Genomic DNA, 26,346 nt, shown 5'->3' on the forward strand with positions numbered 1-26,346 from the left:
CATTAGTACATGGTATCGCTAAAGAATTTGGCTCATCTTTAGTATGAGCTTAGTGGTGGAGTGATTGTCTAGAATGTATAAGGCTTGGAGGCAACATCCACAGAAAGGAGACCAGCACCACCAGAATTTGGCTAGTCATTAATCACTCAAATAAGCAAATAAGTTAGTAAGTTGCTACATATGTGGAGGGTGAGGATCAGTGCCTAGAAGGGTCAGTCATGATGTGATTTCTAAGACATCTAGATTATGAGATAGTCAAAGGAAATGGACCCATATTAAAGATAACAAAGCAAACAAAATTAAATACAGCAAACAGGAAGCATTCCTTGACAGTGAGTGGATGTCAGTTTCTTCACTGTGTAGCCCTGGCTGTCCTGGAACTCACCATGTCCTGGAACTCACCATGCTGGTCTTGAACTCAAGAGACTCACTTACCTCTGCCTCCAAAATGCTGGGATTAAAAAGGCAGTTCACCATCACTGCCCTAAGTAGCTCTTATAGTTATTTGGTACAAGTACTTTCCATATGTAATTGAATGATAATTTGAGTACTCATTCACCAAAATGGGCATCACCACCACCTGGCAGTGTCATCATACTTCAAAGTGGCAATTAAAAACAAATTTAAGCTGGGCTTGGAGGGAGCAGTAGACAGTCCTCTGTGAGTTTGGGGCAGCTTAGTTTATAATAACAAATTCCAAGGCAGCCAAAGCTACATGTGTAAAACTGTCATTAAAAGCCAAAGTAAACCAAACCAAACAAAAAAGCAAATAAAGCTACCACATTTAAAGAACATAGACTACCAGCAGAGATGTAGTAATATCTTTTTATAACAGTACAACTAAGTCTCAGAAAAAAGAGAAGCATAACAAACAAAACATTCAGCAGAGGGGTTCAACAGCAGATGTAAACTGAGCAAGCCGTAGGTCAAGAGTACATAGTACAGGGGTCTACTTTAATCTCTCCTTCACTGAATTTGAGCCAAATGTCAAGCATTAAAGGCTTGACAGTGCAGATCTGAATTACCATTTGTTGTTTTGTTTGTTTAGTGAAGAGCAGAGGACAAATTCCATGAGTGGGTTCTTCCCTTCCACCATGTGAGTCCCAGGTACCAAATTCAGCAAGTGCCTTTCTTTACCTGCTGAGCCATCTTGCTGGCTCAACAGTAAGGATTTAAGAAGGCAGACATTGACCCAGAATTCCCACTTTGTTTTTCCCTCTTGTTTTATTTATTTCCTTCTGAATTAGCCTGGAGTCTTTTTTTCCCTACAGTTATTGGATCAGAGTTAAGATAATGAACAAGAACTGCCCCTAAATAAGACATCTTGATACCAACACGGCAGATCCTAAGGAACAGCTGGTCATGGTCAGACCAAGATAGTGGTGTGGACTAACTGAGTTCTTAGTGCTGGCTTTTGTTCACCATTCCTGTTAGAAGTGAAGACCACTGTGAGCAGTGTCTGTCCCTAGCAGGGTGATCAGACTGCTAACAGAACTTCTCTGCTTTTGCCACTGTTTGTGTCTTTCATTGGCTTCCTAGGACAAATGGCTGAGCCCAGTCCATCAGGATTCCCTGTGCTTGGGACTTTGTCCTAATCAGGCAACAATTACTAAAGAACAGAGAAACAGTGAAGAAAAATGAATTGTCTCAGATCTCAGACAGCATTAAGTGACTCAATATAGTGACAAAGTATGAAAAAGGAATAGAAAGTCTAAAAGCTTCCCAAGACTGATGAAAGCTTTAATCTATACAACAAAGAAGCCCCGTGAACTGCAAGAATAAACACAGACACCTAAAGAAGATGCATCATTACTCGCAGCACCAAAAGCCTAAGATAAGAAAAAAGCTTGAAAGCAAATAAAACCTCACTTGCAAATGGCTGTCTCATCAGACAGGTGAAGCCAAAAGACAATAAGCACAACACAATAGAAATGCTTTAAGAAAACAACTGTCAACTTGGCCCGGCTTGGTCTGGAACTCACTAGATAGACCTAACTGGCCTTAAACTCACAGAGCTCTATCTGCCCGTGCTTAGTTAGATTCAGGGATTATGCTACCATACCAGGCATAAATCATGTTCTGAAAAATACTGGTGAAAGTAAAGACTGGTGAAAGGTAAAAACAAACAAAAAGCCCACAATAAAAGATAAAGACTCATGACCACCAGTTAGAAGACAGTCACTACAAGACTAACAGTCTATCCACTGCACCAAGAAGCAACGGATACAATATTATAAGATAATAGGACTTCCGAAAATTATCTAAAAACACAACATAATTTTATCAGATTACCAGCTTGGTTTTCAGAGAAAATGGCAAGTTAATACTAAAACCAAACAGCATACAATAACAGAATCAATATTGAAAATAATGTTGGGCACATCACACATTCTGAATTTAAATTTAATCATGAGGCTACAGTACAAAGACAGAGTAAATTCCAGTACATAGGCAGAGACACAAAGAATAATTCCAGTTCAAGGCTAGCCCAAGTTATAGAGTGAGAACTCTAACCACAACAAATAAACAAGTCCCTTGTCCCCTTCTCCCCCCAAAAGAACCAAGAACAATGGAATGGAATTTAGGCTCTAGAAATAAACCCATATAGTTATGGTCAACTGACTTTCTACATGGGGCAAGGATCATTTACTGGGGATAAGAACGGTCTTTCAAGTAATACTGGAATTACTGAATATTCATGTACAAAAGAATGAAATTAGGTCCTAACCTCATATGGTAAAACAATGGATTAAGGCCTAACTGTAAAAGCTGAAACCAGAAAATGCAAGGAAGTAGGCACAGTGGCTCACACCTGGAATATCAGCACTCAAGAGGCAGAAGCAACAAGACTGCTGTAAGTTCAAAGCTCGCCCCTCTGCACAGTCAGTTCTAGGCCAACCAGACCCATCTCAAAAAGGAGGAGTGGGAAGTGTTGGAGTTCCTACAAGACCTTTGTTTAATACATTTTCAGATAATACACCCTAAGCATAAACAATAAAAGATAAAAGAATATTTTATCAAAACTAAGCTTTTTGGCTGCCTAGGACAGTGTATGCCTATAATCCAAACACTCAGGTGGCTGAGGCAGGAGATCTTCAGTTGCAGGCCACTCGGGCAGCCAAGCAAGTTTCAGACCAGCCCAAACTACACTGTAAGATCTTGCCTCATAACAAAGCAGCTGAGAATGTTGCCCAGTGGTTGAATGCTTGCCTGTATGTATAAGGGTGTAGGTTTGTTTCAATTCTAGTACTGCAAAAAAAACAAGACAAAACAAAAAGCCAGAGAAGTAAGCAAACAAACAAACATTTGTGAGGCATTGGAGAGATGGCTCAGGAGTTAAAGGCATTCATTGCTTTTTCAGAGGACCTGACCCTACTTACTATTCATATCAGCAGTTCAGAACCACCTGCAGCACTAGCTCCAGGAGATCATGCCCTCTTCCGGCTTCCACAAACACCTGCATTCACATGTACACACACACACACACACACACACTTAAAAATAACATTTAAATAATTAAAAACAACATTAACAAATCCTTTTGTGAAGTAAAAGATACATCAAGAAGACGGGGAAAAAAAGCTGGGCATAGTGCTGTATGCCTTTAAACCTAGTACTTGGTAACATGAGGCAGGTGGATCTGAGGCCAGACTTGTCAACACACAGCTTCAAGAACAGCCAGAGCTATATAATGAGACCCTGTCTGGAAAAAATGAAGTGGGAACCCCCCCCCCAAGAATGAGAAAAATACTTGCAAATCTTATCATATAAGTGACTGTGTCTCAAATATAAAAGAATTACAAGATGAGAGATATAGCTTAGTGGAGTGCTAATTTTAATTCTCAGCAATGTAAATGAAAAAAATTGAAAAACTCTAATAATTTTAGAAGACACACTTTTTAAATACTTCAGGAATCTGAGTAGACTTCACCCTAAGCACAGCATGTTTTCCTCAGGAGGGGCTAGACTAAGTGTTAGGTATCACACAGATACTGGGCTGGGGTGTAGGTAGGCGGCAGACTGCTTGCCCAGCATGCATAAGGCCATGGCTCTATCTCCAACATAAACTGGGCATGGGGACATGTGACTATAAATCCAGACAGGAAGACCACAGGGGTTCAGCTGCATAGAGAAGTCATCAGTCTGAGCCTGGAGCAATGGCTCAGCTATTGAAGGCTAGGCTTACAACCAAAACATTTAAGAGTGAAAGGTCAATGTGGGCTACATGAGACCCTGCCTCAAACAAACACTGGTAAGAATATATAGAATCTTAGGCATTTCTTTCTTTCTTTTTTTTTTTTTTAAAGATTTAGTATTTATTATATGTAAGTACACTGTAGATGTCTTCAGACACACCAGAAGAGGGCATCAGATCTCATTACAGATGGTTGTGAACCACCAAGTGGTTGCTGGGAATTGAACTCAGGACCTTTGGAAGAGTAGTCCATGATCTTAACCACTGAGCCATCTCTGCAGCCTATCTTAGACATTTCTATACTGCCCTCTGAGGATATAAAATGGTGCAGCCACTTTGGAAAACAAATGAACAAATTTCATAGCTGCTCAAAGCAATTAAGAGCTATACTTTAATGTAGGCATTCTATTTTTAGGCACATATCTATATATCAGGCATTTGCATTATGATTCATAACAATAGCAAAAATACAATTATGAAGAAGCAACAATTAACTGTTAAAGAGTTGCATTAGGAAGGTTGAGAACCACTGTCTAAAAGGATTAGTGGATTTAGAAAAAATCAAACCAAACCCCCCCCCCAAAAAAAGTATCTTTAAGCCATGACTATATTAATCCATTCAAAGGATGAAGTTGATCCATGCTATAATGTAGAGGTCCCTGAAAATGTCATGCTCACAGTGAAAGAAGCAATCATAGATTATGTGTTATGTGATGATTTACAAGCAATGTTGGAAATAGCTGAATATATATGGACGCCCCCTAGGACCAGGATTTGATGAGAAGTTAAAGGTGGGTGCTAGCTAACATGTTATATGTTAACTATGGTATGGCTGCAGAACTCTGAGGTTGGTGGGATTGACTCAAAGCCACTGAACTCTAATTTAAAAAAAAAAAAAAGAAAAGAAATTGTGTGTCTGTTATAAATGTATTAGTGTGTGTATGTTTGTATGCTGTCCATGCATGTGCACATATGTGGGAGAGCTAGAGATCTGGGGTATCTGTCCTTATCATTCTCCACCTACTTTTTTGATCCAGGATCTCCCACTGAAACTGAAGCTCATCAATTTATCTAGAATGGCTGATCAGAGAGCTTTAGGAATCCAACTGTCTCCGTGTCCCTGAGACGGAGATGCCTCGAGGTGTAAGCCGAGGCTGGCTGTTCCAGTGCCATGCGATGTTACTGGCTGTCCCACTCTTACTGTCATGGTTTCCTCACCATGGACTGTATCTTTCAAATGTAACCTAAAATAAACTGTACCTTCTTTAAGTTGCTTAAGTTGTCATGGCAATGGGAAAAGTACCTAATTAATTATCTAGATCCTAAATCCAGTGTCAAGTGTCCTTATAAAAGCTACATAGAAGAATCATAGAGAAGAAAGCTTTGTAAATGCCCAGAAGACACCAAGGAATGTCTACAGAGAGTGGTCTGAGCACAGGTCTGCACCCTTCACACAGGCAACTTACCACCGGAGCTACCTTTGCCTTCCTAGGCTCCCTTCCTCCCTCCCTTTCTTCTTTCTCACACTGTCAGTATAGTTCAGGCTGTACTTGAACCTGCATTCTTTCTCAAGTCTCCTCAGCACTAGGATTACAGGATGTACCAACAACTTAGATAAACTGTACTTTTGTTACAGTTGTTGTGACAGGGTCTCACTATGCAGCATTCAATAGCCTCAAACTCACAGAGATCCACCTGTCTCTGCCTCTTAAGTGCTGAGATGAAAGGTATGTACCACCAGTTTGACTAAAGTATACATTGTAAAATGGATATATTATGATACTATGTTATTGATATAGTCAATTACAATTTAGTAATCACCAAAATAATAATATATGGAAGATTTCTAGTTCTCTAATCTGAAATGTACTTTGTTTTTGTTTTTGAAATAGAGCTATACTCTGTAGCCCAGGTGGGCCTAGAGCTAACATCCTTTGTCTCAGTTTCCCAAGTGCCACAGGTGTAAGCCACCATCATGTCTGACTCATCTGGAACTTTCAAATGTATAGCATCTAAACTACATTCAAATTGGCTCACTTGTAATTTCATCAGAGGTAAACTATGTCAATTCTGACTTTATACTTTCTTAGCTAGAGCTAATTTTTCCTACATTTTATTAATGTCTTATATCCATCTTCCACCATCTTTTTTCCCTAACTGGACTGAAGGCCCATTCATCAAGAGGGAAATCACGCCTGGTACAAGAAACCTAGCCAAGTACCCAGGGCTAGTGAGGTCATGGATCTTGGAGGACCTACAACTACCGCTTTACTGAACCAGCACACTTCTGAGCTACAGTCTAAGTACCTGTCCTTATCCACCAGTATGTGCAGTCTTCGCCCCTCATCAAGGAAACCTTTTCTAAGTGAGACCATTACAGACAACCACAACAAATCAAAATGCAGAGTTGTGGAGCCCAGTTCCAACTGACAAAAACACACCGATATAATCCAACTCTTTAGTCTAAGGCTTAGTAATAATCACAGAGAAAAAAGGAGTGATAAGATGGTAAGAGCCAGAGGAACAGGGAGTTTGCTGTGAGATTTTATCTTCTAGAAACATCAGCAGCTACATCCATGTGGTCTCATAATATGGCTGCCTAAACATTAATTGAACAAGGATGGGATGAAACCAATAGACATGCAAATGCAAAAAGGGAAACTCAAGAGGCCTCAACCTAGACAAAGAACTACCACAATGGAAGAATGCTGAGATTGGGACAAAGAGTCTTCCCCAGGGAAGAATACAATTGGTTATCCAACTTTAGATCAGCCTTGAAAACATAAACATGAAGTAATGTTGTATAGACTGAGCAGGTTGCATTTATCTATTTAGGAATACACAAACATATACATTCTCATATGTTTAACAACAAATAAAGAAAAAGAGGCCATGAATTTGAAAGAGAGCAAAGTAGAGGAGGCACATGGAAGATTTGTAAAGAGAAAAAGCAAACAGGAAAATGATGTCATTATAAGTTCAAAAAATACCCAAACCACCAACCAGCCCTACATATTTTTGACCTCAGACAGGCCTGGGAACACACTGGAAGACAAGAAAATGTAGTAATTTTCTTACCAAATATGCACCCCCCACATCACATATACACGCCTCCTGTCCACAACTGTAATACTGCTGTCTATACTCAGTTCCTAGGAAGGAGAATCACGCAAGGCTCCTGTCCCCTCCCACAGGCCAATGGTCTGTTCCTATATTTCACCTGAATTCCTCTTCTTCATTCTTAGCCACATGGCCTGAGACCAGTTCCCTATATTCTTCATGGTAGATGTCTCTACTTCATCATTATCTTTAATACTTTTTATCCGACTACTGAATACGCCAATGACAGAAGCACACCTGAAGTCTAATTCCCTCTCTCTTCCAGCCATAACACTACTGTTTGTTGACCTCTGATTTCTGAAACTAATTTAGCTGTTGATCCTTAAAAGTCCAGCTCACTGTCACCTCTGTCAAACAAATAGTCTGCATGCATCTTCTTGTGCCGCCTTCCTCACAGTCCCACATGGGCAAGAGCAGACTCCAACTCCAGGAAAGAACACCTGGGGCCCAACTCACCCTGCGGTTTCGGTTGTGATCCATAGTCTTGAGATGCTTTTGGATGATTCCAAACTGCATGGGGATGAAGAGGTCACAGGCTGCACAATGGGCCGCCTCCACCTTCTTCACAAAATGTTCCATAGCGATTTCTGTTGGGACAGAAGAACGTAGTCATCACTGGTCTCAGCTGCCAAAGACATCAGCCTAGTTTAACTTTCCCTGCCACTTCTACATGAGCCTGAGGCTGGGTGAACAGTGGGACATCAAGCCAGTACACCACGGAGCAGCAAAGGCCAGGCTAGGGGCCATCCGGGTGGGCCTAGGCTAGGCCAGGCTAGGGGCCTACCTGGTGGCAGCCATCCTGCTGGGATGGAACCTCCTCACCTTGGGTCAGATCTTGGTCTCTGTAGATTTGTTGGATCAGACCGTCAAGGTCCTCCACCGTTTTTCGGAGCTCTTCTGTCTTCTTGGTCTTGTTGGTGACATATTCCTATCAGAGACACACATGTTTGTGTCAGCTGCCTGGTGGTCCCAGAGATTAGAGAACTCAATAGCAGATGTGCTGCTCAGAAGCTTGCCTGCAGGAAGTCAGCAGTCTGCTTGGGAAGCTTGGTGCCTACATATTTGAAGTGTTCCTTGTGGAACTTGCTGTCAAGGTGGCTACTCATCTCATCCTCATAGAAGGTCCGGTACTTGCAGAGAGAACACACAAACTGGATCCTGCCACAGGAGGGAAACAAGAGACTGAGGCTGCAAGGGTCCCAGGAAATGTCACTGCTACCCCAACCCAGGTGCAGGCCTTGAAACAGGCCTTGCTCTGAAGTGCAGTCCCAGCTGAGGGGTAGGCTGGGACTGGTAGGGTCGGGAGCAGAAGGGGACAGTCTGTAGGCTGTAGTTACAGCAATGTAGGGGTTAGGGAAAGAACTCTTCCTTCCCACAGGCAGGAGGCTGAGACCTGAGGCAGCTACTGCTGCAACAGGCAGAGAGTCGCTGGAAGGTTGTCGGAAGGCCTCTCTACCAAGACTAGGCAGGCGCTTGTGCATTGGGCCCAGCTGGGGACCGGAAGGAAAGATGCCCTGGCAAGAGCCAGGAGGGCCTGAGGTGCAGAGTGGAGTACGCAGTCCCGAGGCAGTGCCTGAAAAGGTGCTGCATCTTCCTTCTCAGGTCTGGGGGACTCAATGGCCCAGCCCATCCTCTGCTCAGAAAGCCTGGGGGGTGGTGCCAGGAGGGATGGGAGGCAGCAGGCCTGGGCACCTGCTGCCTCATCTTCCTCTTCCAAGAAGAGACCAGTCTGAGCTGGAAGGAGGGCGCCCTCCTGGCCTGCCAGAGGGCAGCCTGGAATCACTGGGCGAGGTGCTCTCTGTCTAGGCCTGGTGTCCACAGCAGAAGCCTGGGGTCTAGGGCCTGGGCTGGAACAGGCCGCCGCGGCAAGGGGCGGAGGAGGCCAGCCGCCACCGAGGCCTCGGGGCGGGTCCCTACCTCTGCCGGACGTCCTTATCTGGGCCACGGGGTCAGCTTTGTCTGAAGAGCCCAGGGGCCGGGCGCCGGCGAGGCTGAGTGGAAGGTCCAGCAAGAGCAAGAGTCTGAGGCGGAGGAGGCAAGCGCCAGTGCGGGAGCCCTGAGGGCAGACAGACCCGACCAAGGGGCGTGAAGGGCTCAGCCACAGAAATGCCCGGCCTGAGAGGGCCGGTGGGCAGGGCCAACAGCAGACCCAGAGGCTGCCATAGCCCACAGGTGCTGTCATCTCTCCTGAGCACGGTGGTGGCCTCTTGGCAGCTAGCTGGGGTGGCACGGGCGCCTTGGACCTTGAGTCTCTGATGAGCTGGCCCCCTCCCTCAGGGGCATCGGGCCCCCTGCGCACCTCAGGGCTTGTGCGCTGAGTGACCTAGTGCTGGAACTTCTGGGCAATGGTGCTGAGCAGTGGCAGGTCTCAGGCCACAGATGGCAGCGGTCGCCAGGTGGCCACAGAGGGGCAGGGGATGAGTCAGGACTCGGGAGCTGGGCCTGGCGGGAAGCAGGGTCCATGCACAGCAGAGCAGGTGGTGGCTCCCAAGGGAGGTCAGAGGGCGGCGAGATGGCAGAGCTATGACCTTGCTCTCCTTGTGGCAGCCCCAGAGTAGGGCAGAGGCCGAGGGATGGAGGGAAGACAGTTACCTTTCCACCATGCGGTCTCGCTGCCGCTTTTTCTGTTTGTCTTGGCTCTTCTTGCTTGCCTGCAACTTGCGCTTGGCCTGGCTGCTCTCATCCTGGGCGGTCAGGGCCCCTGTGGTAACAGAAAAGCAGACTCACCAGCAGGACTCTAACAAATAGACCCTGTGGCCTGTGGCTGAATCACCCGCTGTGCACTGCAGAGGGTCCATCTGAGCAGCTGTATACATAAAGCCTCAGGCCATGAGCAGGGCTGGGCGCCCTGGGCTGAGCAGGAAGTAGATTTGGCTTAGGCACCAGGAGAGGGGGACACGTGCTGACCCCTCTATTTTCTGGAACACCCTCACTCTCTGCGGAGTGGGTGCAGAGAAGCTGGAAGGCAAAGACAGGCTGTCTTGGTGGGAACACAAGCGTGTTCAGAGGGACTGGGTGGCGGATACAGGGAGGCCGTTCGCATGGCCCTGCCCACCCCCCCACCGGGCACCGCGGCAACAGTGGGTTGAGGCTGGATTTACTGTTAGGTACCTGCTGGCGCTCATCACTCAGGTGGGGGGACACGGACTCCCAACAAGGGCTGGAGAGGCGCTAAGGGAGAGGACACGCAAACCAGAGCCGTAAAAACTGCACCAAGGGTTCCAGCTTGGACACCAGCCACTGAGGACTTGGAACTGTGTGTTATTGAGGGACCAAGGGGTGTGTGTGTGTGCCTGGGGCCTCCCACACTTTTGCTTGCTGCCCCCACCTGAAGGCAAAACCAAAGTGCTACACTGGAGGCCACAGCATCCAGAACCTCTGCCTAGGAGATATGGAGCAGGCTGGGAGGGCAGAGTAGGAAGAGGCCCTGCTAACATACACCCGTCCCGTAAGGAAGGTCCCAGCCAGTCATCTTTCTGCTCCAACCCTGCCCTCAGCTGGTTCCTCCCACTCCACACCTGGAAGAGCTTCCCCAGCACCTAGGTAACCCTGGAAGACTTACCTTTCTCGGAATCTTCTTTGCCTTCCTCTCTCCCATCCTCTTTTCCCTCCTCGTCCTCTCCTTCCTAATATACAATTTTGATAATTCAATTTAAAAAAGGGCACAGTTACTTAGACTGCTCTAAAGGACTAAGGGGTGTCAGGCTGTCCCACTACCTGGTGCGCAGAGGCCTGTGCGCCCCCATTTCTCCCAAGGAAGCACGTGGGTAGTGAGTGGTCTGTACTTTCCCTAGAGACCTAGCCTCCATGTGCTGGTCACTCACCACCCATGCACACAGGTAACACAACACTGCCTGTGACCCTTGTAGCCCGGCTGTGTGTGTGTGTCTTTAAGCCAGCTCTGCACTCCTAGGCCCCACCTGCAGAGAGCAAGAGCCTGAGGCCTGGGGTTACTTACTGCTCGGGAGCCTTTCTCCACAGCCTCGGCACCTTCAGCACCCTCTACCGCTTCCCCCTCAGTGCCATCATCTGCAAGGACAGAACAGTCAAGCTCCACCCAGGAGCCCCATGGGGGCTGGGAGCCGGACACCACACTCCCCGACTTACCATTGTCTGAGTCACTGTTGTCTGAGCAGTCTGTTCTGGTAGCTTTGCTGTCCGGCTCATCAGGACTGCCACCCTGCTTTCTTTTCTTCTTTTTGGTCTGGAAGAGATAAAAGGAGTGACCTCAGAGATGGCAGCTATATCCCAGCATGGGTCAGGGGGGCGGGCCTGCTTATTCACCCGGAAGTCAGCTGTGGTCCAGGTCTTCCAGGTCCGCCTCAGCTGCTTCATGCCATTGCCAAATCCGAAGCCAAACCGGGAGCCGCCAGAGAAGGCCCCCCCGCCGCGCATGCCCTGGAACATGCCATACTCGGGTATGATGTTCTGGGAGAAGAGGGAGGGCAGCCGGGAGGCACCAGGCATGCACTGGCCCCGGGCCCCCATGGGGTCTTCCCACATGCGCCCATAGCCCGAGGCCATTGGCCGTCCACTCCGGGCATCCCGGGCCCAGCCCTGAGCCCTTGGACCAAATGTATCTCCTCCACGCATTCGAAACTGGTCACGGTAGGCATCATATTGGCCCTCATAGGCCATTTCCATCTCAGGGTCAAGCTCGCCATAGTCATAGCTCGACCGGTAGAGGTCTCGTTCACTCAGGATGGCCCTCGAGTCACAGGCCTCATAGGAGTCATATCTGTGGAGAGAGACACGTGGAGAGCATCAGGCAGAGCCCTCTGCAGCCCCGACTCCAGCCTGCCTAGCCTGCTGCTCCTGCCCTACGACGCTGTCACTCCTAGTCTCACAGAAAACTCAACCCAATCCCTAGGAAGGAGGCCAGAGCACCTGGGTGAGACAGAGCCGTGTGTAGGCTCATTTCCCCATCTTCCCAAGTACAGGGTCATCTCTGTGCTCCCTGCTCCAAGCCTCACTGGGACGCATCAACAATGCAGAAGAAACAGCAGCACCTGCCCTTCATCCCAGGCACTGCTTCCCAAGCTTCATGGTAGAGCAAACCGCCCTGCAGCAGCATGAGCCAGTTGCTATTCTTCCCAGGATCCCCGGGGGTTTGTTTGGTCCCCCCAGGGATCAGCCCCGCCCCTCCGTCCTCACTGTCTGTCCTCCATCACCTATCAGTGGAAGCTGTCCAGCTCCCCTTTAGCTTATGCTAGAAATATGTGAGCCCTTCTTACTCTGGTACAAGAACTCTTGAAACAAACCAAAAGCAATTCTGCCAATGACAACATTCATGGGCGATTCTCTGCAGGAGGACAGATCTGAGGGCAAGGCTCAGCCCAACCAGCACTATCATTTACTTATATGCAGGCAAAGGGTGTAGTTCTATCTATGAAGCCAGGACAAACGTTTCCCAGAAGTATTCAGTCATAAAGCACCAGCAAGTGACCATTAAGTACTCTTATGCTTTTTTTTTTAAGGCACATTGGTGTATTGCCTGTATGTATGTTTATGTGAAGTTGTCAGATCTTGCAGTTAGAGAGAGTTGTGAGGACCAAGTGGGTGCTAGGATTTGAACCCTGGTCCTCTGGAAGAATTGTCAGTGCTTTTAACTGCTGAGCCAGCTCTCTAGCCCCAAGTTCTCTTATCTGCCTAACCACTTGGATGGAGACGACCTGGACCTGGCTCCCAGTGGTTAGTCCCAAAGGATTGTCCCATACTTCTCACCAAACCCAATTTGCCCTGCCCAATTTGGCACTGTTCAGGCTCTTGTCATGAAGGAAGGAGACATTAGACCCTACTCCTGAGAAGCCATTCTGTGGATACAGTCAAGACAGCACTACAGGGACCTGCTCTTGCCTTGCACACAGGGTGAGTTGGCCATTGGGGGTGAGCATGGAGGATGACGGGTTAACTAAGGGAAGCACAATGACCTTATTAGGAGCACAGCTCTGGGAAGCACAGAGCAAGGAGAGAGGAAGTAGACACCAAGAAACATTCAGGAAAGATTCTAGCAGACAGGAACCTAAGACCCTAGGCAGCACCCCAACTTACCTTTCTCCACCACCTGAGCCGTACACACCTCCTTGTATCATGTCTGTCTCCAAGTGTGGCATCATATCTAAGCGCTGGTTAATTCTGGATAAAACGGAATCGGCACTGGCGCTACCCGAGGCACTAGGGTTTGTGTTTGTGTCAGAGCTAGCCATTTCCCAAGAGTGTGAGGTGGCCATACCATACCCATAGCTGGTGGTGCTATCCTGGCCATAGCCATAGCCATAACCATAGTTCTCGTAGCCTGCAGTTAGGGAGACAGAGGGACAGAAATAGAGGGGGTGGGGAGAAGGGAGGAGGTAGTGGACAGAGACAAACACAGAAAAAAAGGTATTTTGGTCAAAAATAAGCTGGGGGAAGTCTTAGGCACTCAAGGCTGGGTAGGCCGGCCCTTCTCATGCTAAGGAGGACATCCTGTGCCAGCTCCAGAAACACCCACCTAAGTTCTGCTTGGCCACACAGGCAACTAGAAACCATAACTGGCACAGTTCTAAGAGGAGGAGTATGGCTAGATACTTGCCTCTGTTTGTCCCAGAGTTCCAAGTTCCATATCCTACAGAAAGCAAAGAGGGCAATTATTACTTCTGCAATGACTTCTAGTACAGCATGAACTTAAACATACTACAGTTTAATTCCAAAGTACAGTTTTCTTCAGTACCTGACTCAACTTTCCAAGGTGCTATACGCTGAACTCCACACAAGCACCTGGTTACTCTCTTTCTCCCTCCCCAGCTATTACTCAGCTTTTTGAGACTCTGGGTTCACAGTATTTAAGAAGCCTCCTGTTTCTAACATGCCTAACTAATAAACTTGGCTCCTACACTCCTTCACTCCAGAAATTAGACTTCGATAGCATTCCCTTCCTGGCTAAGAGACTGCAGGCTACAGTGTCTGCCTAGCATGTCTAAGGCCCTGAGAAGCCTTGTATAAAAACATACCAAACACAGCTATTATGTTTTAGCAATGAGGTCTAGGGATAAAACTCTGAGATAGTTTTATCCTGTACTACAAAATAACAACCAACTGACTGACTGACTGACTGACTGACTGACTGACTGAAGGAATGGAGAATATACAAACTGATATACAAGCAGTACATACTCGCCCTGAAATCATCACTCTGCTGTGGAAGTCTGTCCTCTGTATGGCCACTGCTGTCTAAGAATCAGGTCAGGTATTGCTACCCTCGTGATATCCTGACAAGACTGAGTCTACCTGAATTCCCTTATAAAATGGGGCAGAGCACACACAGCTCCTTCCATATCCAAGGACATATGAATAGTGAACACTTAAGGTGTTGTTTGAGGATGATCTCTCTCCTGTGACACAGACACTGTAAGATGTGCATGCTCTGAGAAAACCCTTCACCCGCGCTCCTGTAACTCCCAACTAAACTAAGGCTCATAAACGAGTGGGTTGGAGTTTATGTTCTGGTGCCATGCCTGAGGTATAGAACAGGCATTTGCTCCTAGTGCCCCAGGAAAAGCCAAGCAGCATATCCTATTACCCAACTGGAACAGAGAAACAGATGGTCCAGAAACCCTGCCTTAATAAGAGGGCTAAAAAGTCCTTGATGCATCATCTAGGAGCACAGCACATTAGGGGAGGGGCAGTAAGCATCTCCCAGAATCAAGCATGGTGATGTACATCTCATTCTGGCACTTTAGAGGACCATGCAACTCAAGACAAGTATTGGCTACATAGTAAGTCCCACACCACCCTGGGATACAGAGCGAGACCTTACTTTAAAAATCCCAGGGGGCAGAGGCAGGCAGAACTCTGAGTTCAAGGCCATTATAGTTCATACACTAAGTTCCATGCTATAAGACTGTTACAGATTTTTGAGACTGTCTCAAAAACAGAAAAACAACAACAAAACACTTTTGTTTGTTTGTTTGGATTTGGTTTTTTTCGAGACAGGGTTTCTCTGTATAGCCCTGGCTGTCCTGGAACTCACTCTGTAGACCAGGCTGAACTCGAACTCAGAAATCTGCCTGCCTCTGCCTCCCAGAGTGCTGGGATTACAGGCGTGTGCCACCACCACCCGGCAACAAAACACTTTTTTGAAAAGAAGAAAAGATCTTTGAAAGACCAATCTGGATCATAAACTAAATACTAGGTTTGAGCAAATGTAGTAAAAATTCATTCCTGGAGAAGAGTAAACGCCGAAAGTACAAAATCCACCTGAGAACTGAGAATCACTGGGATCCCAGAGGGACCCGGAACAGATGCCCACTTTGCTAGCTCCTAGTATGACCCCAGTCATCTCCTCGTGCATGGTATCTCTGCTCTTCTGACAGACAAACCACACTCATCCCTGGGCAGGAAACCAAACCACAGTGAGAAGACAGCATAATGAATGACAGAGGAACAGGGAAACTAAATAAACTGAACGGATACCATCTGCATACAACAAAGTGGGACAATGATGGAAACCACCTAAGAAATTCTAGAAGACTGCTATGTTTAATAAACTGTGGCATGAGAGCTCACAAAGCGAACATTCTCTCGGGATGGGGAAAACCAAACCATGTGTCTATGCAACAAGTATCTCAGATAAAATGATCTTAGCATGCTGGGATGCCGTTTGCTGTTTCAGGAAGATGTGGCAGAGAAAGCTCTTATAAGGGAACAGTGATATAGCAGCCATTTCCACAGGCCAGAAAGAAGGTCAACAGAGTCACAAGAATCATCAAGCTGTCCAGAAGGTTGGTTGCTAACATCACAAATAGTGGACACAGATAGGACTGGGAGGCAAGCACAGACACGCCTAGGACTCTGCTGTGGGGCTGGCTCTAAGTGTCATTCAGGCTTTTTGGTATCAAGGAGCTACCAGCACCAAGTAAGGACAAACAGGGGAAGGTGGTGGGAGTGAGCCAACGGACAACTTTACATCTCATGGATAGGCAAACGGCCTCCTATGACCAGACCAGACAGCCACCATCTGTAAAGCATAGGCCTGTGCTCCCATTTACCTGGAAGGTCACAAGGTCACCGCCTTCCTGGACTACAGGAGTCCCTTGAACGAGCATTCACTATATGCTACTTGCTACCTTGAAATGATGGGGACTCTCTGACGGACTCTCAGGAGGTGGGGTGGGGGGCTGTTCCTTCAGCAGGAAGCTACACCTAAAATGTGTGTCCATGAGACCCGCCTGGTCAGAAGAGGCTTCTCTACCGACTCTGTCCACAGAGGGAATGAGTTCCTGGCTGGCAAAGGAAATTTTATTTTGTTTCCCCCCTTCCCCTCTTGCAGCTCTGGCTACTCTGCTTTGCAGACTAGGCTGACTTTGAACTTCACAAAGAACTTCCTGCCTCTCCTTCTTGAGTGCCGACTAAAGGCTTGTGCTGCTACACCCAGCTAACAGTAAAAATTTTGAAAGAAAAAGTTGAGTCTGGGCCTTTACTCCATAATCCCAGCACCTAGGAAGGAAAGTCAAGAGGACTGGCAGAAGTTCTAAGCCACCCAGGGAAACAGAGCAAGAACCTGTCTTAAAAAGAGAAGGAAATGACCACAGTAAGCAGAAGACAAAGTGAGCGTGTTCTAATAGTCCAATATTAAGAATTATAATCAGGGCTGAAGAGATGGCTCAGCAATTAAGAGCACTATGGTGGCTCATGACTATCTATAATGGGATCTTCTGGCATGCAGTTGTACATGCAGATAGAACACTCACTCACACACACACACACACAAACACATATATATATATTATAATAAACATACAAACAAACAATAAATATTTTGGGGTTGGAGAGATAGTGGTTAAGAGCACTAAATACTCTTCCAGAGGTCCTGAGTTTAAATCCCAGCACCCACATGGTGGCTTACAACCATCTGTAATGGGATCTAATGCCCTCTTCTGGTGTGTCTGAAGACAGCTACAGTGTAGTCATATAAATAAAAATAAATCAATCTTTACAAAAAAAAAAGAAGGAAGGAAGGAAGGAAGGAAGGAAGGAAGGAAGGAAGGAAGGAAGGAAAGAAGGAAAGAATTATAATTCACATGCTGAGTGAGCTACCAGGTCGTGATGGTAAATGTTGGCTGTCATCTGTCATCTGGACTTGACATCTGGAAATCTGGAATCAACTAAAACTTCTTGACTGAATCACTTGAAGTCAGAACCCATGCTAGATCTGAGCCGCATCCCGTGGTGTCAACCCACACAGGGGTCGCAGAAGGAGGAAGCGTTGCTTATTGCCTGCTGGCCCTTACTCGAGCTGGCAAGCTCATCTGTCTTGTGGCTGAGGCACCCTTCTCTGGCCTGAGAACCCTCTTCTCAATTGCAATGCAGACAGAAGATAGCCTGAAGCAGTTCTCTAGGAATCCTTCAGGATTCCTGCATCAGATTAGGAAAGCGGAGACAACTCTGTGGACACTACCAGATTCTTGGCCTATCTGTCAGGAGACAGCCACTATTCACACAGTTTATGATGTAACCCCGGTACTGAGAGAGTCAATGTCCTCTCCTGGCTTCTGAGGGCAAAAGGCATGTATACAATGCACAGACATACATGTAGGCAAAGCATTCATATAAACGAAATTTTTAAAATGAGAAAAATGAATTAAAACATCCATGTACAGCTAGACATGGTATGACAAAGTGTGTTTAATCTTACTGGGCAAAAGCAGGCAAATCTGAGTTCAATGCTAACCTAGTCTGCATAGCAAGTTCCAAGCCAGACAGGGCTACATAATGAGACCTTGTCTCAAACCAAAACAAACATCTCTTCAGGATTTATTTTGATAAAAAATGATGCACTGATTTTAAAACTGAATGTGCAAAACTAAACAAATTATAAATAAGGCAACTTTTTCTTTTTTTCTTTTCTTTTTTGTTTTTTTAAGACAGGGTTTCTTTGTGTCGCCTTGGCTGTTCTGGAACTCACTGTATAGATCTCAAACTTACAGATATCCAACTAGTTCTGCCTCCTGAGTTCTGGGATTAAAGGCAGTGTGCCATCACCACCCAGCTACAAGACAATTTTTTTTAAAAAGGAGGTTTTTTGTTTTTTTATTTAAAAAAAAAAAAAGCCAGGAATGGTTGTACATACCTTTAAATCCAGCACTTAGGAGGCAAAGGCAGGTGGGTCTCTGTAAATTGAGGCCAGCCTGATCTAAAAGTGAGTTTCAGGACAGCCAGAGCTACATAGTGAAACCCTATCTCAAGAACAAAACAAAAGGCCGGTGGTGGTGGTGGTGGTGGTGGTGGTGGTGCATGCCTTTAATCCCAGCATTTGGGAGGCAAAGGCAGGCAGATTTCTGAGTTCGAGGCCAGCCTGATCTATAGAGTAAGTTTCAGGATAGCCAGGGCTACAGAGAGAAACCCTGTCTTGAAAAAAACAAAAAACAAAAAACCCAAAACAAAACATACAAAATAAAAAAGATGCATGGTGAAACACATCTTTAATCCTAGCACTCAGGAGGCAGAGGGAGGTAGATCTCTATGAGTTCCACCATAGCCAACTCCCACTGAGGGGGAGGGAAAAAGAGAAGAGAGGAGAAGAGAGAAGAAAGAGGAGAGAGAGAAGAAGAGAGGAGAGGCGAGGGACAGAGACTAAAGAATAAATCCAGGGGCTGGAGTGATAGCTCAGCTGTTAAGAACATTTGTTGCTCTTGCATATGACCCTCTCAGCACCCACATGACAACTAATAACCATCTGTCCATTCCTTTTTTCTTTTTTCTTTTTTTTTTTTGTTTTGTTTTTTTGAGACAGGGTTTCTCTGTGTAGCCCTGGCTGTCCTAGAACTCACTCTGTAGACCAGGCTGGCCTGGAACTCAGAAATCCGCCTGCCTCTGCCTTCCAAGTGCTGGGATTAAAGGCGTGCGCCGCCGGTCAGCATCCGATGTTTTCGTCCTTCCATGGGTATTGTGTACACACACACACACACACACACACACACACACACACACACACACACGGTGCATAGAGACATATGTAGGCAAAATACCCATATACATAAAATAAGCACAAATAAATTTGAAAAAAGAAAACTGGCCAAAGTTAAAATAAGTGGGAGGTGGTGGTGGTACATGCCTTTAATTCCAGCACTTGGGAGTCAGAGGCAGGTGTATCTCTGTGAGTTCAAGGCCAGCCTGGTCTACAGAGCGAGTTCCAAGACAGCTAAGACTACACAGAGAAACCCTGTCTGGAAAAAAAAAACAAAAAACAAAAAAAACAAAATGTTAAAAGATCAAATCAAGGTGACTCATGTTAATAGATTTCGAAACCTATACTATCCAGTAATTAACATAGAATACTACTGGAGAAAATTCAGACAAATAGCCACTGAAAGAAAACAAAGACTTCAGAAATAGTAACAGATAACTGATTTTCAATAGATACAATGCAATTAAACAGCCTGACCCTTGAGTTTCATTCTGGAAGGCACATAAAGGTAGCAGGAGAGCCTATTCCCATAAATTGTCTCCTCTGACATCCACATGCACGCAGTGACACACACACACACACACACACACACACACACAACACACACACACACACACAGAAAGAAGGGGAGAGGGAGGGGAGGAAGCAGACCAGTGAGCTGTCTCCTTAGGACCCGAGTGGTGAACAATGAGGACGGATGGGGAGGAGCACCGAGGTCAGCTTTCTCAGACTGAGAAGCTCTGAAAACAGACTGGAGGCCTGTGGATCTCTCTCATCAAGTGTCGACTTCTGTTTCTTCACAATTGATTTTATCAACTGGAAATGTCCGTCGATGTGTGTTCCTTAGCTTGAAATAGCCTGGCTGCAGTCTCTTAAAGTCCAGCTACTGTGGTCCTCCCTTCAGGCTTTTCTGCTGCAGACTGCTTGCCAAGACCCTGGGGTCTGCATTAATAGTTTGTCTCACCTGACTCAATCTTTTCTACTTACATTCAGTACAAGAAAGCTCTGAATGTACTCAATACAAAAATCATCAACTTTCTTAATACACTATTTAAATTTTTATTTTGCCAATTTTATTTTGTAACTCTTGTATTGCTCTCCAGAGAAAACTTTGGAAAACTTTGGCAAGGCAGTGGTGGTGCACACCTGTAATCCCAGCACTCTGGGAGGCAGAGGCAGGCGGATTTCTGAGTTCGAGGCCAGCCTGGTCTACAGAGTGAGTTCCAGGACAGCCAGGGCTACACAGAGAAACCCTGTCTCGAAAAAAAACAAATCAAAATAAATAAATAAATAAATAAATAAATAAATAAATAAATAAAGATTTGTTTGTTTGTTTGTTTATTATAAGTACACTATAGCCGTCCTCAAACACACCAGAAGAGGGCATCAGATTTGCTGGGATTTGAACCCAGGACCTCTGGAAGAACAGTAAGTATTCTTAACCCCTGAGCCATCTCTCCTGCTGGGTCAAGAACCGTATTATTTCCACAAAATGTGGAAAAGTCAAAGGCCTCAACATTTTACAGCCCAGCTTGCTCAGAAGCACAAGCTATCATTTACAGATTGCCTCAAAGAAGTACAAGCCAGCCAAGCACGCCACAGTACCATGTATCAGACTGGGTTTAATTAGGCGAGACAGGATGACAGGGAAAGCTAAAAGCATCCAAGCAGAAAGGAGGCAGAACACTCTGGCTGCCACTAGGAGCCACACTTACCATAATCACAGGTGGGCTGGGCACTGGTGTCACAGTATGTAGACTGCAAAGTGGTTTCGGATCCTTGGACAAAACCTAAACATAAGCACAAGGTGGTTAATTTCCCCAAGCCAGCATGAGAAAGCGAGCATCGGAGATGGCATTTCAATACAGAGTGGCAGGCAGTCTCCCTTCAGTGCAGAAACCTGGAAACCTATAGATTCCATGCTTTAATTAGATCTTTGAACACATTTACCAGTACAGACAGGTCATGCTTAACTTGTTACAAGGATATGTAAAAATGTGTAAACATTTAAGCTACTAGTCTATTTCGGTGCTGAATATCCAAATTATCATTCAGTTACATAAGGAATCAAATCATTATAAGAACAGGCAGTAGTGGTTTACCTTGGAAGGCAGAGACAGATGGATTTCTGTGAGTTTGAGGCTAGCCTGGTCTACAGAGCAAGTTCTAGGACAGCCAGAGCTACACAGAGAAACCCTGTCTTGAAAAATATTTTTAAAGAAGGAGGGAGGCAGGGAGGGAGGAAGAGAGAGCGGGCAGGGAGAGAGAGAGGGGGGAGAGAGGGAGAGGAGACGGAGGGGGGAGGGAGAGGGAGAGAGGAAAGAAAAGCTACTTCCATTTCAAACAAATGCTGGGTTATTAGTTTTGAAATTATGTTCATACCAATACTTGCACCTCCTTGCCAGGCTGTTTTTGTTATTTTGAGAGACGGTCTCACTTTGAGACCCAAGGCTGGTCTCAAATTCACAGCATCTCCTGTTTCAGTGTCCTGGGTGCTAGGTATTATAAGCATAAGCCACCTGACTTATAATTTTAGTTTCCCCATATGAAGATGTGTGTACTGCTGGGTAAGCATTCCATCTTCACGGTTCATCCTTAGAACTCATTGCTAAAACATAATTACCTATGTGTCACATGTTTATATAGAAATAAGTATACTATACTGTACATAGTGTGAACATCTCTACCCTGAAATCTGATTTTTGGTTTTGTGTTTGTTTTTTGAGACAGGATTTCTCTTGAGTAGCCCTGGCTGCCCTGGCACCTCCCTCTGCCACCCGAGGGCCTGGATTAAATGTATCACCACACCCGGCTCTAACCTAAAATCTTTTTTGATTTTCAAGACAGAGTTTCTCTGTGTCCTGGAACTTGCTATGTAGATCAGACTGGCCTCAAACTCAGAGATACACCTGACTGCATTCCGAGTGATGGAATTAAAAGCATGTACCTAAATTCTCTCTCTCTCTTTTTTTTTTTTTAAATAAAAGGTGTGTGCCTAGATACTTTTTTAAAAAATATTTATTTTTATCTGGTGCTTTCCCTGCATGTATTTCTGTATGACAATATATGTTCCTTGGAACAAGAGTTACAGACTGTTGTGAACTGTCATGTGGGTACTTGGAATTGAACCCAGGTCCTCTGGAAGAACAGCCAGTGCTCTTAACTGCTGGAGCCATCTTCCCAGCCCCTAACCTAAATTTTAAAGCCTTACTTAAAAACAAAAACTTTTTGTTTCCTAAAGTTTATTTATTTTATGTGTGGGTGTTTGGCCTGAACACCACAAGTACGCTGACACCTGTGGAGGCCAGAAAGCATGGAATCCCTTGGGACCAGAGCTAGAAAGGACTGCGAATTGTCACGTGGGTGCTAGGCATGAAACCCAGGTCCTTGGCAAGAGTACTCTTAATCACTGAGCCATCAGGCCCCTAATTAGTTTTTTGTTTTAAAGACAAGATCTATGTAAGTGCTTCGGGCTGATCTTGAACTCATCACTGTCTATCCTCAGGCTCCAGAGTGCTGGGACTGCAAGATAGCAATGCCTGGCATCAAAAGCTAAACCTTTTTAATTACCAACCTGAGGCTACAAAGGGGTATTCCACACTGGACCTGACTTTCCTTATATGACAGGTTGCGATCTAAATGCAAGTAAACAAAATCACATAATTTATTTTATATAAATTACCTCCAGGCAACTGGGTGTGACGGCACATACATGTAATCAAGGCACTCAGGAGGCAGAGGTAGATCTTTGTGAGTTCAAGGCCAGCCTGATTTATATAGGCGTTATAAGCCAGACAGGGCTACATAGTAAGATCCTGTCTCAAAACAAAACCAACCACAACAAAAACCTTCAGGCTATATATACAGGGTGCACATGAAATATAAATGATTTACTGTTTAGTCTTGGGTCTGATCCAAGACATCACTAGGGATAGTCCAAAATCCAAAAATATTTCAAAGCCCTTTTGATCTGAAGTATTTAGATAAGGGACACTCATTCTGCAGTGGTCACTATGAAGCATGGCACAGTACACCTTTAATCGTATACTCTGGGAAGACAGAGGCAGGAGGGTTCTGAGTCTTAGGAAAGCCTAGTTTACATAGGGAGGCCTTGTCTAACATATGTATCTTGTACATCTTTTCACACTTAGTGCTGAAATGATTACAAACACGAAGTCTATGACTCAAAAATTAATGACAACATTTCCAACACAAATAAGTTACAACAGAAACATGTCAAAAACCATCCACATGGGTACGGATTCCCATACATGTTCTGTGAAAGGTTTACTAGCACTCATGAGGCTGAGACAGAAGGACTGTCGTGGAGAGTTCAAGGCTCTGAAGCAGAGCGAGACACCACCTGCCCCACCCCACAATGGTCAATACTGACTACTGACTGAATCCTGCCCTGCTGGGTGCTTTAGCTGCACATCTCCGTTCATCCTCATCAAGGCCAGCATGGCAAGAACCTGCTTCCCATCCAAAGCTCTTCAAAAAGTCAATACAAAGTTTTATGTCCAGAAAGAACACTACAAATCAAGGACTCTCCGAACTGGGAATGAGGCTGGATAGCCCAAGGCATCCAACCATAGCACTTCATAGGCAGGGCAAGCGCCCTCTGCAAATGTGAACAATTTTACACTGAGGCCAAGGGGCTTGGAACAATGAGCACTGTTTATGAATGTGGCGCAGAAGTAATACGGTTTTTGCTTTGTGGTCCTTGAGTCAATCTCAGGGCCACTGCTAGCAAGCCGGGACAACACTACATCACTAAGCTGCACTCTAGTCCCTGGTATATTTAGTTACAGGGTACCACCCTGACCCTAGGTGAAGAGACCATACTTCCTCGGGGTAGAATTCCAAATACACTCAGCCACAAGGGCTCCTAAGAGAAAGCTGTGGACTCAGCTTCAGATTTACTTCCCAACGAAAGGAACAGAGCCTAGGTCTTGGGGACAGAGAAAACACAAATACAGAGACTGAGTCTTTGCCATCCTCCCCAAAGAGGTTGTGTTTAATTAGATTTTTCCTACCCCTGGGGGTCCAGGGACTTCCTAAGATGCTTAAATTTCAAGTACTAATGACTTTAATAGCTGTCTATAAAAAACACTGAGGTGGGGGGATACAACTGGAGGGATGGTTCAGTGGTTAAGAGTACTGCTCTTCCGGAGAGCCAGAATTCAATCCCAGAACCCACAGGGTGGCTCACAATCATCTCTAGCCCTAGTTTTAGAGAGTTACAGACACTCACATGGCGGTACACAGACACACACATTCAGGCAAAAAACTCATACAAACAAAATTAAATAAACTAATTTATTAAAAACTCAAACGCTGAAGGGCTGGACTGAGGCTGCTCAATCATGAGGACGAGAGTCATACCCTAGAACCCATGTCAGGCAGCACGCTCACAACCATCTATTCGTTAACTCCAGTTCCAAGGGACCTATGTTCTCTTCTGGACCCCAGGGGAACCTTCATTCATGGGTGACACACTCACCCAAACACATACATGTAGATGCATAGACACATATGTAAATAAAGTAAGACAAGTCACCGTGGAAGCCTTACTATGCATTTCAGGCTGCAGAGATGCATCCCTACCCTTTATCCACTAGGTGTCAGTAGCACTACATACCAGTCCCCCACCCCCACCCCACCCCCTCCCGCCCACTGTCGATAAGACAAAACAGGACTCCAGATACCGCAGAAAGTATCCCTGGGAGGTGTGAGGCTGGTAAAATCACCCTGACAGAGAACCACTGGCCTAGGGGATGGTTGTTAGAAATCCCAAGGTTCTTGGCAAGCATTTGACCCAGGAGCTTAGGAGGACTGGGGTAAGGTTCAGGTTCCACTGAAAGCCTTAAACATTCCAAAGAGAATGTGGGTTACCCAGCAACCACTTAAATTCAAGCCTGAAATACCTCCAGTAAAGTGGGAGGCACTGTCTGTGTCGCTGGCTGATAAGTTTCATTGGCCACTGCCAAGGCAAACCCAGGCAGCCTTGGCAACTCAGTCAAGAATGATCTTCCAGTCACTCAAGCATATTCCACACCCCCTCACCATGCTCATCACCCACCTTCCTCTCCGCTCAAATATCAGTGATCTAAGGAGGTAGGCGGTTCCAGCCCAGGCGGTCTTACAGCAGCAGCTATCTTTACTCTCTCCTATTCTGCTTACATCTCTTAAACCTCACCCTTCCCAGAGGCTTCAAAGCTCCCCATGTAATGGCTGAATCCCTTCAGGACACCCCGGGCCTAAAATACAATATACATTCATTTATTGACCTAAGATCTGTCCTCGCCTGTAAGCTGCTTAGGAAATTCTTGTCGGCATCCATAGTGCCTATTCAGCACCTGATTCGGTAAGTTGAGTGAATTAGTGGAAAGTAGTCATTCTTCACCAAGGTTCGAGCTCGGGCCCTAAGGCTCCCTGCAACGGCTCAGAGCCTGCATATATAAATATATATATTTACTGATTCCCACCGCTCCCTGGGGGAGTGAGGTAGGAGAGGCTGGCTCTTTTCCCAGCTTTAGACCAGATGAAGAGCGGGGAGTGCCATGAGTAAAAGATCTGCTCAGGGGAGGCAATGGCGACAGCGGCCGCCCCAACGGACTGATCTCAGAAGCTCAGGCCAGAGAAGCGACGTCTTAGACGTGGGTGTCCGTGGGGCACTAGCCAGGGACGGACGGAGGGGGTGGAAGCCTGGACCTAACGTTGAGGCCCGAGACCTACCGTCACAGAAGACGCAAGCAAGGCCTTGAGCAGCCAGGAGAGTCCAAGGTGCCCGGCTGAGGTCACTGAGAGACGAAGCTTGAGGGATGCGACCCCGAAGGGAAGAGCCTAAGACGCCATTTTGTGACCACAGAGGGCAATGACCACGACACCACGGGACGCGTGGGCGACCCTGGCATGACTCAGCCCGTCCTGACGCCCCGACCCGGAGCACGCCCTTCACCCTGTTGGGCCTACCTGTGTAGCTCATGGCCGCAGAGAACACCCGAGCCGTGGACACAGACCGCTACTCTGCGCTTCTGACGCCACAACAATCCCTGGGGTCCTTCCACACTCACGCCCCAGCCCC

The 26,346-nt window shown here is 46.1% G+C and overlaps 1 protein-coding gene across 3 annotated transcripts in view; it reads right to left on the reverse strand.

The window, feature by feature from the left end:
• Akap8l (A-kinase anchoring protein 8 like) overlaps positions 1-26,346 on the reverse strand; it is a 33,711-nt gene extending 7,365 nt beyond the window's left edge. The window contains exons 1-13 of one of the 3 annotated variants that reach the window (XM_052165676.1): positions 26,235-26,346; positions 20,975-21,049; positions 13,887-13,919; positions 13,553-13,610; positions 13,367-13,450; positions 11,600-12,053; positions 11,423-11,519; positions 11,274-11,344; positions 10,878-10,941; positions 9,908-10,016; positions 8,332-8,473; positions 8,138-8,243; positions 7,772-7,902 (exon numbers count right to left, since the gene is read on the reverse strand). In XM_052165676.1, coding sequence (XP_052021636.1) covers positions 7,772-7,902; positions 8,138-8,243; positions 8,332-8,473; positions 9,908-10,016; positions 10,878-10,941; positions 11,274-11,344; positions 11,423-11,519; positions 11,600-12,053; positions 13,367-13,450; positions 13,553-13,610; positions 13,887-13,919; positions 20,975-21,049; positions 26,235-26,247 — 1,437 coding nt within the window. In that variant the 5' untranslated portion in view covers positions 26,248-26,346. Of the gene's footprint in view, positions 1-7,771; positions 7,903-8,137; positions 8,244-8,331; positions 8,474-9,907; positions 10,017-10,877; positions 10,942-11,273; positions 11,345-11,422; positions 11,520-11,599; positions 12,054-13,366; positions 13,611-13,886; positions 13,920-20,974; positions 21,050-26,234 lie in introns of all 3 variants that reach the window. The other 2 variants (XM_052165677.1, XM_052165675.1) reach the window with 2 other exon arrangements.

This window comes from Apodemus sylvaticus, chromosome 20, assembly GCF_947179515.1.
Source record: "Apodemus sylvaticus chromosome 20, mApoSyl1.1, whole genome shotgun sequence".
NCBI lineage: Eukaryota > Metazoa > Chordata > Mammalia > Rodentia > Muridae > Apodemus > Apodemus sylvaticus.